The sequence below is a fragment of the Pseudonaja textilis genome, chromosome 5, assembly GCF_049901715.1.
Source record: "Pseudonaja textilis isolate UNSWEBS1 chromosome 5, rPseTex1.2, whole genome shotgun sequence".
NCBI lineage: Eukaryota > Metazoa > Chordata > Lepidosauria > Squamata > Elapidae > Pseudonaja > Pseudonaja textilis.
In genome coordinates, this window is record NC_141994.1 from 19,017,655 (window position 1) to 19,033,422 (window position 15,768).

The 15,768-nt window shown below is 42.9% G+C and overlaps 1 protein-coding gene across 1 annotated transcript in view; it reads right to left on the minus strand.

Annotated features, from left to right (window-relative positions):
- The window catches only part of LRP6 (LDL receptor related protein 6), a 72,780-nt gene that overhangs the window by 19,663 nt on the left and 37,349 nt on the right, over nt 1-15,768 (minus strand). The window contains exons 8-13 of the mRNA XM_026702188.2: nt 8,196-8,412; nt 7,188-7,477; nt 6,180-6,406; nt 5,520-5,704; nt 2,226-2,552; nt 1,427-1,629 (exon numbers count right to left, since the gene is read on the minus strand). Coding sequence (XP_026557973.1) covers nt 1,427-1,629; nt 2,226-2,552; nt 5,520-5,704; nt 6,180-6,406; nt 7,188-7,477; nt 8,196-8,412 — 1,449 coding nt within the window. The remainder of the gene's footprint in view (nt 1-1,426; nt 1,630-2,225; nt 2,553-5,519; nt 5,705-6,179; nt 6,407-7,187; nt 7,478-8,195; nt 8,413-15,768) is intronic.

Below are 15,768 nucleotides of genomic sequence, written 5' to 3' on the forward strand. Positions count from 1 at the left end.
AAGAGATTGTAAGAATGATAGCAGCATAAATGGTGAAAAAAAGAATCAAATTCAACTTTCCTGGTTAAGCAAATATTGACAAACCCTACAATTAACTGTATAAAAATACTGTATGTGATACATACTTTTTATATTAAAAAAATATCTCTAGAACTGTGAACACTACATTAGACTGGTTTGATGTTTTTATCATTGTTTTTATAAGCTACCAAAGGTTATGGAATTTAAGATTGATTGTCATATGTATAAATCTTATAAATAATACGTAAATAAATCTCAAGAAAAGTTGAACGGTTTGTTGGAAATTCTTTTGACTGCAAAAGAATAAAAACATCAATTCATGTGTTGAGAAACAGAAGATGTGTTAATCCCATCTGAAGATTCTTTTAGGTCTGTGTCATTTTTTGGGCTACCCTCCACAAATGGGAGGATTTGTGAATCTTGATATTCTGATAAAACATCAAATACTCGAAAGAGAGATACACTCAAAAGATGATAAATTTTAAAAGTCGTGTTTCACTGGCATCGCAGGCTGGTCCTTTGCTGTTTCCATGGCAGCCCTGTGGGCCAGATCTAAGCACCCCGCTGGCCAGATCCAACCCACGGGTTTTGAGCTTGACACCCCTGGACTAGGGGGTGAATGATAGCAGTGTTCCAATATTTGAGGGGTTGACACGAAGAAGACAGGGATTGACCTATTCTCTGAAGCATTTGAGTGCAGAGTAAGAAGCAACGGAAAGAAGCTAATCACAGACAAAACCAACCTAGAACTATGGAGAAATTTCCTGACAGAACAATTAACCAGTGGAATGGCTTGCCTATAGAACTTGTGGGTGCTCCAACACTGGAGGCTTTTAAGAAGAGACCAGACAGCCATTTTTCTGAAATAGTATAAAGTCTCCTGCTTGAACAGGAAGTTGAAGACCTCCAAGGCCCCTTCCAACTCTGGTTTTTTTTTGTTAATTGTCTTGAAAAAGCATGTCTTTTTAACTCAGTTCATCTCTGGCCCTTTCAGTATCAAAAATTTGAATGTGTCTATTCAGATCTCATGGCTTAAAAATTAAGAAACTGGCCTAATCCCATGCCTACGAAGATAGAGAATTATTGATATATACGACACATTTAAACAAAGACCTTCTGAATATTGTATTTGGTGAGGTGTGATGGGCTTTATTCATGTATCTTTAATACATTCATACTGTAAAATTAAGGTCTAACTAAACTCAATGCTGAATTTGCCCTCCTTTACCCAAAATTAAGATATTTCTATTTTTCAGTCGATTTCCATCTAACAGTTTAATAACCAGCATATTCTATTGCACAAGCAACAGCATTTATAAAGTGTTGCAAACATTAAATACGGTAAGACAAGAATTGTTTTGCCTCTTGTCTCTCTTTGAAAACTGAACAGCCCTCATTTAGGTACCTGACTGCCATCCTCTTGTGACCTCCTGATAATGTTTTGGCGAGAGTCAATCCAGTAAAGCTGCTTCTCCAGTGGATCATAGTCGATTGCCCGAACATTTCTGAGGCTGTGTATCGGAAGGATGATCTCTGGACTCTTCAACCCATCAATCACCATACGATTGATTGCATTCTTTTGACTGAAGAGCAAGAAACTTGTAGGGGCTTACAGAGAAATGCAAACACAGAAGGGAAAAGTGTAAGTTAGGCTGAAGATGTTAAGATCAAAACTCTGAAAATATTCCGAAGTGTCCCACTGAATGAAAAGATAGCAGCAATTAAAGGAAAGGCCTTCCTTTGTAGAAAAAATTGAGCCCAAATAGACAGATTGGAGAAAGGAAGAAAGGGAAGTTCTTTGGGGTGATGAGTAGAGAAATTGTAGCACCATCTTTAAAAATAGAAAATACTTTTTAGCCACATAGGTTAAAATATCCAAATCTGGTTTGCAAATCTAGTTAATAATGTTCCCAGGCAATATTGTTAAAAATAGCAATTAATGGGTAACCAATGCACCTCTAAGAAGTGGTGGTGGGGAAAAACCATAATCCTACAGGTGTGCCTCTCAAAATTTTTCCATCTTCTGTAGCCTCTCCGGATTTGACAAAAAGATGCAAAACTTTGTGATTAGGAATAAAAAAATAGCCTTGGTTAATTCAACAATCTTATCTGAGTTATCAGCAGAAAAAACACTGGCCTCAGTTTATGGCAAGTGAACCTTTAGGAATGCAAGTTAACACCCCCAGTCCGTGTTCCTGGCTTACCACTGCATGTTCTGTTGTCGGGGTTCAATGAGTAATGAGCAGGACATCCACAGACAAAGCCACCTACGGGCACAGCCAGGCAGAGGTGGGAGCAGTGCCCATTGCTGGAAGCGCATTCATTCCAGCCAGCTTGCCGGGATGAATGGAAGACGAGAATGTCCATCACATAATCCAGGTGGTTTTGGATGATGGTCCGATTCTGTCCGCTGGTCTTGTTGGCTCGTTCGATGCTACGTCGGCTCCAGTCTGTCCAGTAGATGTAATCTTGGTATTGAGTCAGGCCAAAGGGATGCGGTAAATCATCGGCTATAACATCTCGGTCAAGGCCTGGATTTGGGGAAGGGGATGAAATGAAATGAAAGAAAGGTGGAAGATCACTAGAGGTATCACCCCTGCAGCCTATCACTAACACCCTAAGAAATTATCTACAGGTAGTCCTTGACTTATAACAGTTCATTTAGTGACCGTTCAAAGTTACAATGGCAATGAAAAAAGCGACTTATGACCATTTTTCATACTTGCAACCTTTGTAGTATTCTCCATGATCATGGGATCAAAATCCAGACACTTGGCAACTGGTTCATGTTTATGACCACTGCTGTGTCCCAAGGTCACATGATCCCCTTTTGTGACCATCTGACAAGCAATGGGGACATCAGATTCACTTAACAACCGGGTTACTCATTTATTAACTGCAGTGATTCACTTAACAACTCTGGCCAAGAAAGGTGAAAACTCACTTAACAATTGTCTCACTTAACAACAGAAATTTGGGGCTCAATTGTGGTCATAAGTTGAGGACTTCCTACCCTTGACTTACGACTGGTTGTCTAGCAACTGTTTGAAGTTACAAACAGTTACCCTCCCCAGAATGTTATTTATGCCCTGGTTCTGAAATTCCAGTAGTCATCCTCCTTCCCCGTGGTCATGTGATCAAACATCGGGCACTTGCAACTGGCCCCAATTTATGACAATTTAGAGCGTTCCATGGTCACATGACTCAACTTATGACTTTTTGCTGAAAATGACTCATAATTAGCAATAGGTTTGCTCGACTGATGCAACTGTAAAATTGGGGCGGTCGTGTGGATGACCTGCTTTTCACCATCACAATTTACAATTGAAGCGGGCAGGCTCTATTAAGACCGTAAGTTGAGGATTACCTGTGCGTTGCCATGAATGCCCTGCTTCACACACATTGCTCATCCCTCATGTACAAAGTAGAATCTGTATCGCTTGAAATATTATGAAGCTTGTAAATAAAATACAAAACGGCCCAAACTATTGCACTTATCAAAGAAACAAACAATGTGTATAATATTAAGAGCCATGGTGGCCTAGTGGTTAGAATGCAGTACTGCAGGCTAAGTCACTGCTCAATTCAAATTCAATCCTGATTGGCTCAAGGTTGACTCAGCCTTCCATCCTTCCAAGGTGGGTAAAATGAGGACCCAGATTATTGGGGGAAACAGGCTGACTCTGCAAACCGCTTAGAGAGGGCTGTAAAAGCACTGTGAAGTGGTATTTAAGTCTAAGTGCTATTGCTATGTGTATAATATTCCACTGCTGGAATACAGGTGTAGGAAAAATGTTATTTTTTGAATCATAAGTATAAAAGCCTGTTTCTCTTCTTCAGAAAAGAAGTCTAAAGCTTAGGCTGTCTGGCTCAGGTAGCAGCATCTTGTCAAGTCTTGGTGGTATCAGAAAAACACTGCTTCCCTTTCACCAGGTGGTCATTAAGAAATTTATTCAAGGGTGAAGGACACATCTTGGCAATAGTACTGAAATGGTTTGGCACTGCTTTCCTTTGAGATACTTTTGGAACTTCCAAGCCCTAAAGAGTTCCTTGCGGGCTCCCATCCAAGTCTTACCCAGACCTAATCTTCCCTATCTTTTGGCCATCATCTGTAAAATGTCTTATTTAGCTAGTGCCAAAAAGAGATTAAGCTGACAACCGGTGTGCCTGCAGGGAGAAGGAATTTCTTAAATGGGGCCCCATAAGGCCTTGCTCGTTCTGAAGAGTTCAGACATTGGAGTATGGAGAGTGTCTTCTTGGGAATACTGTGGCCCCAAACTGTTTTTAAATTTAATTCAATGTGATTTTTTGACACTGTTCAGAGTCCAATACGTGTCTGAAAAAAGATTAGCTTAAGGTACATTTCCATTATCTTTCAGGAATCGTAATCGCAAAATGGGACATTTTTTCTGATGATAATAGTTTCATTTCCCACTTCCGGAAGACAGTTTGCAAGGGTTCCATTTGAACCTGCTTTTATTTTGTGGTGTTAATGTGTACATTTTGCTCCATATCCAAACAGCACTAAAACATCAATGGATATAATTTAACTTGTAGACGACAGTTCTTGGTGAATTGACTGTGTCATAAATCAACGTCTAGAACTTTCCATAGTTGGTATCAATATTTTTTCACCTTTTCGCCTTTCTACTAATTTTGAGGTAAAGGGTAAAGGTTCCCTCTGCACATACGACTTGCTAGTCTTTTCTGACTCTAGGGGGCGGTGCTCATCTCCGTTACAAAGCCGAAGAGCCAGCACTGTCGAAGGCGTCTCCGTGGACATGTGGCTGGCATGACTAAATGCCGAAAGCGCACAGAACGCTGTTACCTTCCCACCAAAGAGGTCCCTATTTTTCTACTTGCATTTTTACCTGCTTTCAAACTGCTAGGTTGGCAGAAGCTGGGACAAGTAACAGGAGCTCCCTCCGTTACGTGGTGCTAGGGATTCGAACCGCCGAACTGCCAACCTTTCTGATTGACAAGCTCAGCATCTTAGCCACTGAGCCACCCTGTCTCTTAGTAATTTTGAGGTGTAACTTAGTAATTTTGAGGTGGCTAATACTAAATAAAACGTGAACTACAAGAAGTCATTAAATTGTATGAGGAACAATGGAAGGCCCTGAGAAGGCTTTGGAGAAGACTGAGAGGGAGATGCAGGAGGAAGCTCCTTCCCAAATGTCAGATAGCGTTTGACTTTGCAGTGGGAAATTCCACTCCAAAAAGTCCTGTCCTGCATATCTTAATTCCAAAGGAAAAATACCCTCCCAGAATCCCTTGTGCCCCACCCCTTATGCAGCTGGCAACCAGAGTTTTCAATACAGGGACTATCCTCCTTGCAATAGAGACACCTGAAGGAGAGAATTCCCCATCATCCAACTGACCTGTGGAAATCACACTATCTACATGAGCCACGTTTGTTAAACAGCACACCCACAAACCTGCACGATCCTGGCATAATGAAGACTGTTAGTTGATAATTACGGCCAAGCCAAACTCACCCAGCATATTTGAAGATTCAATCAAATTGGTATCCAAGTCAGTCCAATATAATCTTCTTTTGACGTAATCGATTGTCAGACCATTTGCTCGGCCCACGTCTGGCACTAAAGTGCTGCGTTCACTACCATCCATGGCTGCTCGGTCAATCTTGGGTTTCCCACCCCATTCGGTCCAGTACATAAACCTGAAGGCATAACAAATATTCCATGTTTATTTCATAAAGATGCACAAGCAATCAGGAGTAGAAAATAATTCCGAATGATATAATTTTGGTTTACAGAAGGGAACTTTAGTACAAGATTATCACTGTATCTGCTCATTTGTGTAAAACTCTGAATTGAATTTTAAACTAATTTGGCGCAATTGCCCTGGCTGGCCGATTCAGGAGAGTTTTATGCAGATGTAAATAATAAAATAGCTAAGAAAAACGGGACTAAATGGAATTACCCAATTATAAAATCTAGTGCATTATTGTATCACAGTTTTTTATCCTTATTTTGATTTATATATGTATTTCTGCCCAATTTCATAAACTATCTTAAACTGGTGGGTATCTTACAATATCTGATGGAATTTTTTAGGGCTGATTTCTCGGACGTCAGGAAATAGATTAAAATTTCAGTTTAGTTGCTAAAATACCAAGAATTTGAGCAGCTCACCCTTCAGCAGGATCGAGAGCCAGAGCCCGGGGGCTGTCAAGATCCTTCCAGACTAGAACTTGCCGATGTTGTCCGTCCAATTTTGACACTTCGATACGATTTGTTCCCGTATCTGCCCAGTAAAGATTCTTCCCTAACCAATCCACAGCCATGCCTTCTGGATAATCCAATCCAAACTCAACCACGTGTTCCAGAGCACTTCCGTTCATGAACGCTCTACTGATGGTCTGCAAGGGAGAGAAAGGGTGGGGGGTATGAATATTTATGTGCCTGTGCTACCTATCAGTATAGTTGAGAAAGGATCCAAGCAGACAAAGCTATTTGTCAAATAGAGCTTGATCTCTAATAGAACGCAGGTGCATTTTTCTCTCTCCTCGTTGGCATGATACTACTAACAAGCATGAGCAAAGTAAAGAAGGGGCTACTCATAGTCCTTGACCTACAATGGTTCATTTAGTGACTGTTCAAAGTTACAACGGCACTGAAAAAAAAAGTGACGTATGGCCGTTTTTCAGTTACAACCTTCGTAGCATCCCCGTGATCCTGTGATCAAAATTCAGATGCTTGGCAACTGGTTCACACTTATGACCATTGCTTATCCCAAGGTCATGTGATCCACTTTTGTGACTGTTGGGCAAGCAAAGCCAACAGGGAAGCCAGATTCACTTAACAACTGGGTTACTCACTTATCAGTTGTGGTGATTCACTTAGCCACTGTGGCAAGAAAGGTTGTAAAATGGGGCATAACCTACTGAACAAATGTTTCACTTAACAACGTAATTTTGGGCTGTGTGTCAATTGTGATCGTAAGTCAAGGATTACCTGTACCTTGTTTAGAAGAGGGAAGAGAAGAGAAGACGTATTAACATCTCCAGCATTTGGACTTTACTTATCTGCTACAAGAACAAAGACTTGGTCCGGTGAGTCCGGCTTGATAAAATGTTCTTCAATCCATTTTAGTAATACACTAGAGATATGCTAACCATGGTCAAGGTGTGACCACATTACCTTCAACGAGATGTCTGTCCAATATATGCGATTGTCAGTCACATCAAAATCCAGGGCAGAGGCTTCCTTGACTCCTGTTAGTGGAATAGCAACATTATTGTTGTTTGTCTCGAGAGAGATTCGCCTGATATCGGCTCTACGGGAAAATAGCAGGAAGGCTTCTGGGACAATGCAGGTCTTCATGTCACTCAGGAGCTCCAGGCCGATGGGGCAGGCGCAGCGCAATCCTTGGGGCCTATACAAGCAGAGGTGGCTGCAGCCCCCGTTGGATTCTGCACAAGGATTTGTACCTGAAGAAAGCAGAAACGAAGCCTTTAGCGGTGCTAAATCTTTATCATTGCTCCATAGCTGGTCAGGTCCAAAGAATGGAGTTACTTCTGAACTGTTTATGGCTGTTCGCCCACGGATAGAATCTTGCCTGACTAAAGCAATTATCTGCAATAACTATAGATACGCTTTGTGGAAGGATCTATCCCTGCCCTCTTCTGCCCACCAGTCATTCCAAGCTCCGCTGTCTCTTAGTTTCCTGGGAAAGAGCCACTTGCTCCTGCAACTTCAGACTACATTCCATCCTAATAGCTAATACAGCCTGTCAGAAAATGTGACAAAACTGCTTTCTCCAATACAAATATAGGTAGTCCTCAACTTACAACAGTTCGTTTAACAACTGTTCAAAGTTACAATGGCATTGAAAAAAGTGACTTATGATAGTTTGTCCCAATTATGACCTTTGCAGCATCCCCATGGTCATGTGATCAAAATCCAGATGCTTGGCAACTAGTTCATACTTATGACCATTGCAGCGTCCGGGGTCATGTAATTACCTTTTGCAATCAGTAGAAGGTCTCTCCCCAACCTCCCAATTTTAGATGGTATTGAAAGGGTCTGTATTGAGAATTTTCTAAGCCTCATAAATTCCTTTTTCTTGTGGTTAGGGTACTTAAAAGTATCCACAAAATAATTTCTTTGGTTTACAGGGGAGGAGTTAGATGTTTAAGACACACTCACCCAGGGTCTTGTGGACGTTGGTAGCCTTGAGGCCCATGAGATCAGGTAGCTGGTCAATTAGGATCTCCCTTTCTGCTGTCCGCTTATGAACCCGCTCAATACTTCTTCTTTGCCAGTCTGTCCAATAAATATACTCCCCCAGCAGAGTGAAACCAAAGATGTGGGGCAGCTTGTCTTCCACAAGGACTCTTCTGCTGGTTCCATCCGTTTTCATGACCTTCACAAGTACAAACACACATACATACACAAGATGGGTTTGAATGCTTTAACTCACCTGCTTGCAACAATGCAGTTCTCGTCAGGCAATGCAGTTCAATAAATCTCAAACTGGAACTCAGAAAATTAATGCCGTGTTTCTCCAACAATACGGCCCCCACCAATAGGAAGGCCCAGCATGATTTCTAGGCATGAGGTGAAATTAAGCCCCACCCCCCAAAATTTAGGCCTATTTAAACCATGCGTTTCCCCGCCATTTCTCACATCGTTCGTTAGAACTACTCGAGGTGAAGAGAAAAGAGGGGAAGGGAGGGGGGGGAGAAAACTTGCCTTTAGGAGCGCCATGCAGGTAGCCTAGGCTAGAATACTCTCATCTACTACCAACAGAACATTGGCCGATGGAAGCTCCCCCAAAGGCAGGCTCACCAGCCGCTTCTATCGGCCAGTAGAAGCGGCTGGTGACTCTGCCTTTGGGGAGCTTCCATCGGCCGATAGAAACGGCCTCGTGGTGAGGGGAGCGCGCATTAGTTGTCTTTGAATCTACCAGCGGGGCAGGAGAGAAAGCACACGCGTATCTGTGTCTGGATAAAAATGGTGAGATTGCAACAGAGGGAATGGGAGAAAAGGCCTTAGCCCAAATGTGTTCTTGTTTTGCTTTCCTGTCCGTTTTCTGATCAATCTCTCCGGGGCAGCTTTTGGCCTAAAATCGCCCAGGTCTCCCTCAGCTAAAGGAGAGGGGAGGTCTCCAAAGACCATCCCTAACCTCTGCCATTTGAGAGGACCGAACTCATTGCTTCTCAAAGTTAGACCCGCAAGTTTTTCAAAAGTTCTTCTGAATGCCTCGGAGGTCCGATGAAATCCAGAAATGTCTTGTGATTGAACTCAACTAAAAAGAAAAAAGAAAAAAAAAGAACCTGCACCTCATCACCAAGTCCCTGGTTTTACGGCTCCTCTCTCATCCCGAATTATGCCAAAATAAGGGATTCCGAGGCTGGCGTTGGTTAATTAGTTAATGATGGGCGCTCTTTCAGGCACTCAGAGAGAGAGAGAGAGAGAGAGAGAGAGAGAGAGAGAGAGAGAGAGAGAGAGAGAGAGAGAGAAGGAGGCGTCACTGAAGTTTTCAGACTCCCCCAACTGTTAGCAGCGCCACCCGTGAGCTGTGGCAAGGTTGCCTCGGATCATGTGCAGAGTGCCTTTGCCATTCAACTCCCCCGCCCCACGACTCAAGGTTCATACTGAAATTAGGCCTTTCCAACCAGCCCCTGCAAATATTTGGCCTTCACCAGAACAATAGAAAGGACGGTTTAGCTTCTCCCCGGCCCTTCTTCGCTCCAGCTCCCTCCCGCCCTCCTGTGCTGTGGCGACGACACTTTCACACTCACCCCACTTCCCCGCCACATTCCCACGAGGACCGCTCCTGCGTCTCCTTTCAGGAGCCCGCCCGATCTCCCTTCTAAGGGTAACCGAGCTCTGCTGCCTCCTCTTCCCTCGCCCGCGCCCCCCCCACTCCCCAAACCAGCGGTGGCAGCAGGTAAAGGGAGGTCGGCTGCCCTGGGACTTTGGCAGGGTGCCCAGAAAAGGTCTGGCCTGGGGAGGGGAGGATGGCGGTGGGAACCCCGCAGATGCTGAGACCTTCCCTCGCCAGAAGGGCTTGGCTGGCCCGGTGCAGGGACAAGGGCTAGCAAGGGTGGTGTGTGTGTGTGTGTGTGTGAGAGAGAGAGAGAGAGAGAGAGAGAGAGAGAGAGAGAGACACTCAGCTTGCTTCCCTTCTGCTAAGAAAGTTTGCAGCTACTCTCCCACGTGCACTCCCCTCACCATGAAGCAGTTTCTATCGGCCGATGGAAGCGGCTGGTGACTCTGCCTTTTGGGAGCTTCCATCGGCCGATAGAAACGGCCTTGAGGAGAGTGTGCGTGGGGCGTTCCTCTCAGGAGTTCCCTGCGGGCAGCCACGCCTCACCCCAAAGCGGCTGGTGACTCTGCCTTTGGGGAGCTTCCATCGGCTGATAGAAACAGCTTCGTGGCGAGGTGAGTGCGCATGGGTGCTTGCCCCAAGGCCGCTTCTACCGGCCGATAAAAGCAGCTGGTGACTCTACCTTTGGGGAGCTTCCAGTGGCGGCCTCATGGAGAGGTGAGCAGGCATGGGGCACTCTAGGTGGAGGTGCGTGTGGGGGAAGAAATTAAGTCACCCCCGAAAAAATGTCCTAGCCGTTTTTTGGGGGCTCAAAAAAAAATAGGACCTAGCCTTATTTTATGAGAAACACGGGTATGTGCCTTTCTGCATTAACTTTATCTGCCAAACAATCTTCTTTGATAACATTTCCTGCTACAAATTCCATGGCACCTAATTGGAAACTATTAGGCTTCATATTAGACATGGAGAGGGGGGGGGGAGGGGCGACCGTGATGGCGCAATGGTTAGAATGCAACACTGCAGGTTAACTCATTGCCTGCTGACAGGAGTTCGATCCTGAATAATGGCTCAAGGTTGACTCAGCCTTCCATTCCTGGGAACTGGGGAAAAATCAAATACTATGACAATATTTGATTGAATTCAAGATTAAGACTGTTAGAAGTAAAAGGGAGGAATATAAATTTGTTTTGTTGGATTGAGGTTAAGATTTTTTTTTAAAGTTCTACAAGCCTTTATGGATTATTTGCCGATACAAGGATCGAAAAGCTGATGTTTTAGGGGTTTGCTTACAAAGAAGGGGTGAGATCTGTTTGTAACCATACAGGGGGTAAAGAATGATTCAGTTTGTTTATATTTATGAGGAAGGTTGGAAGTCACTTCTTTATACTGCTATTTTTTCATCCCTTTCTCCTTTTTTTGGCTTGCACTTTTTATTCTTTCTTTTTCTATTCCCTTTCTCTGAGTTTAGTTTTTACTGTTGCAATAGTAAAAAAAAAATATTAAAAACTACAGGTATATTTAGAAAAAGAAGCAGGATAAATGGAGAAATGTGACTCCAATATACGGTACTTAGAAAAATATCCCAATGACAAAACGAGGAAGACTTGTTTACACTAAATTCTATTACTCCAAATTATTTTTCGAAAATGATACCAATCACTAACCTGGATTTAAAACTGTACTGAACTCATAAAAATGACGATTTGCCACTTTTATTATGGCTTGCCCCTTAAAGCAACTGCTTCTTTTGCAAAACACTCAGGCCAAAAGGGTCTTTGGAGAAAGGATGCTAGGCACAGAACTCCAAAATGGAGGTCAGCTCTTTTTCAGCCCACATTAGAATTCCTACAACTTATTCCAGAGGGCAACCAGGCAGAGTTTAGTCTCTCCTGCCCAATTTTACTCACTTATTTTTATAAGGAAAATAATGAAATTCTCTCCATCCAGCAAGCTTTTTTTGTTGTGGGATGAGTAATTCACCAAAACTAGGGAGCTGATCCAAGTCCATTTTCCTGTTCCAAGGTAGCAGAGCCACTGCCCTTCAAGTGTGGAGAGGAGCTGCTGGAGAGGTGACCCCAAATCAGGCTTGAGCTCCCACAGTGGTAGAATGGTTTCTTTTTGTGGTGCTTAACTGCTGCCTCCTTTTGAACTTCTGGGACGGGTCAGGGAGAGACAGTGGGTGGAACCAAACATTATAACCAAGAGAGATGGGATGGGATTCTGCTGCAGAGAAAGGGAGGAAGGTCGTGGCTGGGCTTCCTTCCTTTCAGAGAGCCATCTAACTAAGGAAGTTGAGGTGACAGAGATGATCCACCTTCCAGCCAGATGTTCCTGCTCCAGTTCAGTGGCTTGTTCTGTCATTTATTATCTATGATTTCCTCTTGGAGGAAAGTGCAGGCTTGGTATGTTTTATAGAGGCTGGCTGGGAAGGGAGCAGGAAATCCTTTCCTTTGCTGCTGTCTGCTAAAACACCGTTCCCCAAACTTTGCGGGTTTGTGGCCCGGCCCGGAGGAAGGGAAAGAGGGGCAGGCAAATTGAGCTGTGTATGTGCACACATGCGCCAGCCCACCACACACTTAGGCCAGCTGTGAACAGGTCCCAGCCTACAGGCTGGGGGAGAGAGAGAGAGAGAGAGAGAGAGAGAGATGGAGTAAACAGACAGACAAGGGACATTTCCTCTAATAAAATGAACACTGTCTCAAGTCACAATCATCTGATCACAAGATGCTGCAACCATCATGAATTCAGGCTGGTCGCCAAAGCACCTGAATTGCAAGCATGTGATTTCGGGTATGGCGGGATAATCATAACTTCAAAGGATGAGAAGAAAGAAGCCACTTTTTCTAAGGCTGTCATAATTTCAAACCATTGTTAAACAAATGTTTGTAAGTTGAGGATTACATGCATATGTAGCTTCTATATTGTTTATGTATAGTAACTACTGTATATAAGCCACACCACATGTTATTTATTATATATAAGCTACAAACTGTATATAACAGGGAGCAAACCCCAATTTTCTTGCACTAATGATGTAACCTAGTTGGATAATGAAGCATCTGTAAGCAATCAGCCAGGCTCAGAGATTACCACAATTCAACCCTGAGCCACAGATATTCTCTTCTATTGGATTCTCTCACCGTATGCAGAACTTACTACACTTTTAAAAATTTGCATATATTGGATTTATAGCTATCTTTCTTATTTAAATATACAAGGATGTGTGTGGGAGATAACAGTTTTATTATCCTTCCTAGAAGGGAAGATGGCCCCTAGGAACAACCCAGAGGTGGCATTCAGCAGGTTCTGACCAGTTCTGGAGAACCAGTAGCGGAAATTTTGAGTCGTTCAGACAACTGGCAAATCCCACCTCTGAGTGGCCCCACTCCCATCTATTCTCTGCCTCCCATTGAGTTCCAGCTGATCCGCTGGGTCTTCTTTGGTTGCCCTGCACAGGAGAACAGAGCTGGAAAGTAGGTTAGTAGGGTAGGGAGGGAATGGAGATTTTACAGTATCCCTCCCTTGCCACGCCCACCAAGCCAAGCCCTGTCCACTAAGTCACACCCACAGAACTGGTAGTAAAAAGTTTTGAATCTCATCACTGGAACAACCCCAGAAGCAGATCCGTTCTTTGGAAGCCAATTAGCTCTTCTACTTTGGCCAGCTTCCATCTTTAGTTACTGCAAAAGGATTTGTTTCTCACCTAGCACGCATCAATCCCAAGGAAAAATGCGAAGGAAATGCCAGTATTTCAAGATGGCTGCCGAGAAAGTAATATGTTTGCAGGTTATTACAGCGAAGTAACTTTGTAGTAAGACCAGAAGTGATGATCAAGCTTTTCCACCCATTCAAGATGACCAAATACCTATTACAGTAAGTGCCTCAAGTACAAAGTCCCCCCTTTTTAGATGGAAACACAGTTTAAATAAAATAAATTCCCAAGGAGGGAAGTGAGAACAAGCTACAAGTAACAGCTGCTTGTTCTTTTCCTGACCCTTGAGACTGTATTTCATGTTCCTTAAATAGAGGTCCTGTCTAGCAAAATTCCTGGCTCCTCACAAGAGTATTTGAGAAGAAGAGAAAACAAGGCAGAGAAGAATATTTCAATGCAATTCAGTACATTGGTGCCAAAACTCTACATAGTCAATAGCTTTATATGGTAAGGATTCTTCTCAAAGAAATCAGAAAGTCTGCAGGCAAGAATCTCATCTAAATTTCAGCCATTCTCTTTAACTTTTGGAGCTGTTTTTAACCACAGTGTGGATGGATTTCATAATTTAAGATGGCTCTTCACTACACAGATAAAAACGACAGAAAACATATGTGGCTTCCCATATCACACACTAGTGACCAAGCTCCAGGTGCACAGATGTCCTGCTCTAGAAGATACCAGCAAGCAAATATGCCAACTCAGATTTGCAGGGCAAGGGATGTACAGAAATGTTGAATTGCTCTTGAAGTCATACGTCCCTTTAAAAAATAAATAAACTGCCAATCAATTTTCAAGTAATACCAATCTTTTTTTTTTTTTTTTGGCTGCTTCTGAATGGCTTCACTGAAATTATTCTTTTCTCACAGCCTCTCATGCAAGGTTCAGCTCCATAAAGCATTGACAGGGATTGATGGTGAATCCCAATGACCAGGAAACCTGACCCAGAAGGGGGTCGAAGAAGTCACGATGGCAGCCAAGACCAAAACCCTGCACTTTTTATGTGTGATTGTCATCATGATTTTTTAAAACCCATCTTGACTTTTACAGATGTCCCTGTGGGGCAATCTATACTTCCTTTTTGATTGGTTTACTTATTTTAGTTACCTACTGCCCAGATGACTTTGGGCGGCTCACAACTAACAACCAAGTTATTAAGAGAAAATACCGCAAACCAGAACAGCAAAGTACACAGTCAAAACAAAATGGAAACCAAACTTCCTTCAATATTAAAAAAGTTTAGCTTTAAGGATAAACCAACCCAAGAAAAGTAGAATAGAGATTTGACTCTGGAATAGATATCTGAATTGCAAAGTGACCTACTTTTGCAGAGTTGCAAGAGTTGTGTGTCCTCTGGATACCTGTAGTGTAAGTCAGACCTACATACAGGTATTTGGGGCTGTATTCGGTCAGTATTTTTGAACTCAGCACACAAAAGTGCCAGAGGGCCACTGCACTTATCCATATGCAGAGGGAAAAGTGACAGAGAGGTCCAATAGAATAGAAAATTCTTGAAAAATAGAGGCACTAAAAACATGGAATCTCTGTAAAAGACCTGAGATTTGCCACACGAAAGTAGTTCCGCAACAAATTCATATTGCATGTATGGCTGTTCCAAAGAGAACATTTTGAACAGTATTATGATTAACACTTTACTCTGTTCTACTTCAGCTAGTGAATGGGGTGACAGAAGCTACTGAAGATCTGCAGAGCAATCTCCAAGGGAGAGCAATCTCCATTTCTTCCTTCAGAAATCTTTGCATGAATGGATCGCAGAAATCGCTTTAACTTAGACATTCTGCCTCTGTGCATTTTTTAAGGCTTCAAGGAGAGCGCCACAGAAATTCGGTCAAAAGTTGAGGACTATCTACATTGTGACGTTTGTCTTTTCTCCATAAACGATGGAAATATTTTCGCATCTGCTTTCCCTGTCCCAAGAAGACCTTTTAAAGACCTATACAATTTTAATATTTAGCAATTGTCATAGGCATTACTACTTTTAGTCAATCTTACTAGACTGACTATAAAGCAAATGTACATTTATGGTATTAGCATTCTATTCTGCCTGGAAACAGACTTTAAAATGTTTTTAGAAAGGGCTGTGTAATTAGGGCCTCAGGCACACACGCCGTATCAAAATTCATTAGGCTGTGTTGGAATGGTTGGATCAGCGTAGAATTACAGAAAGCAGCAAGTCGGCGAGATCTGTTTCGTCTGCATTCTTCCCTCATTGCACA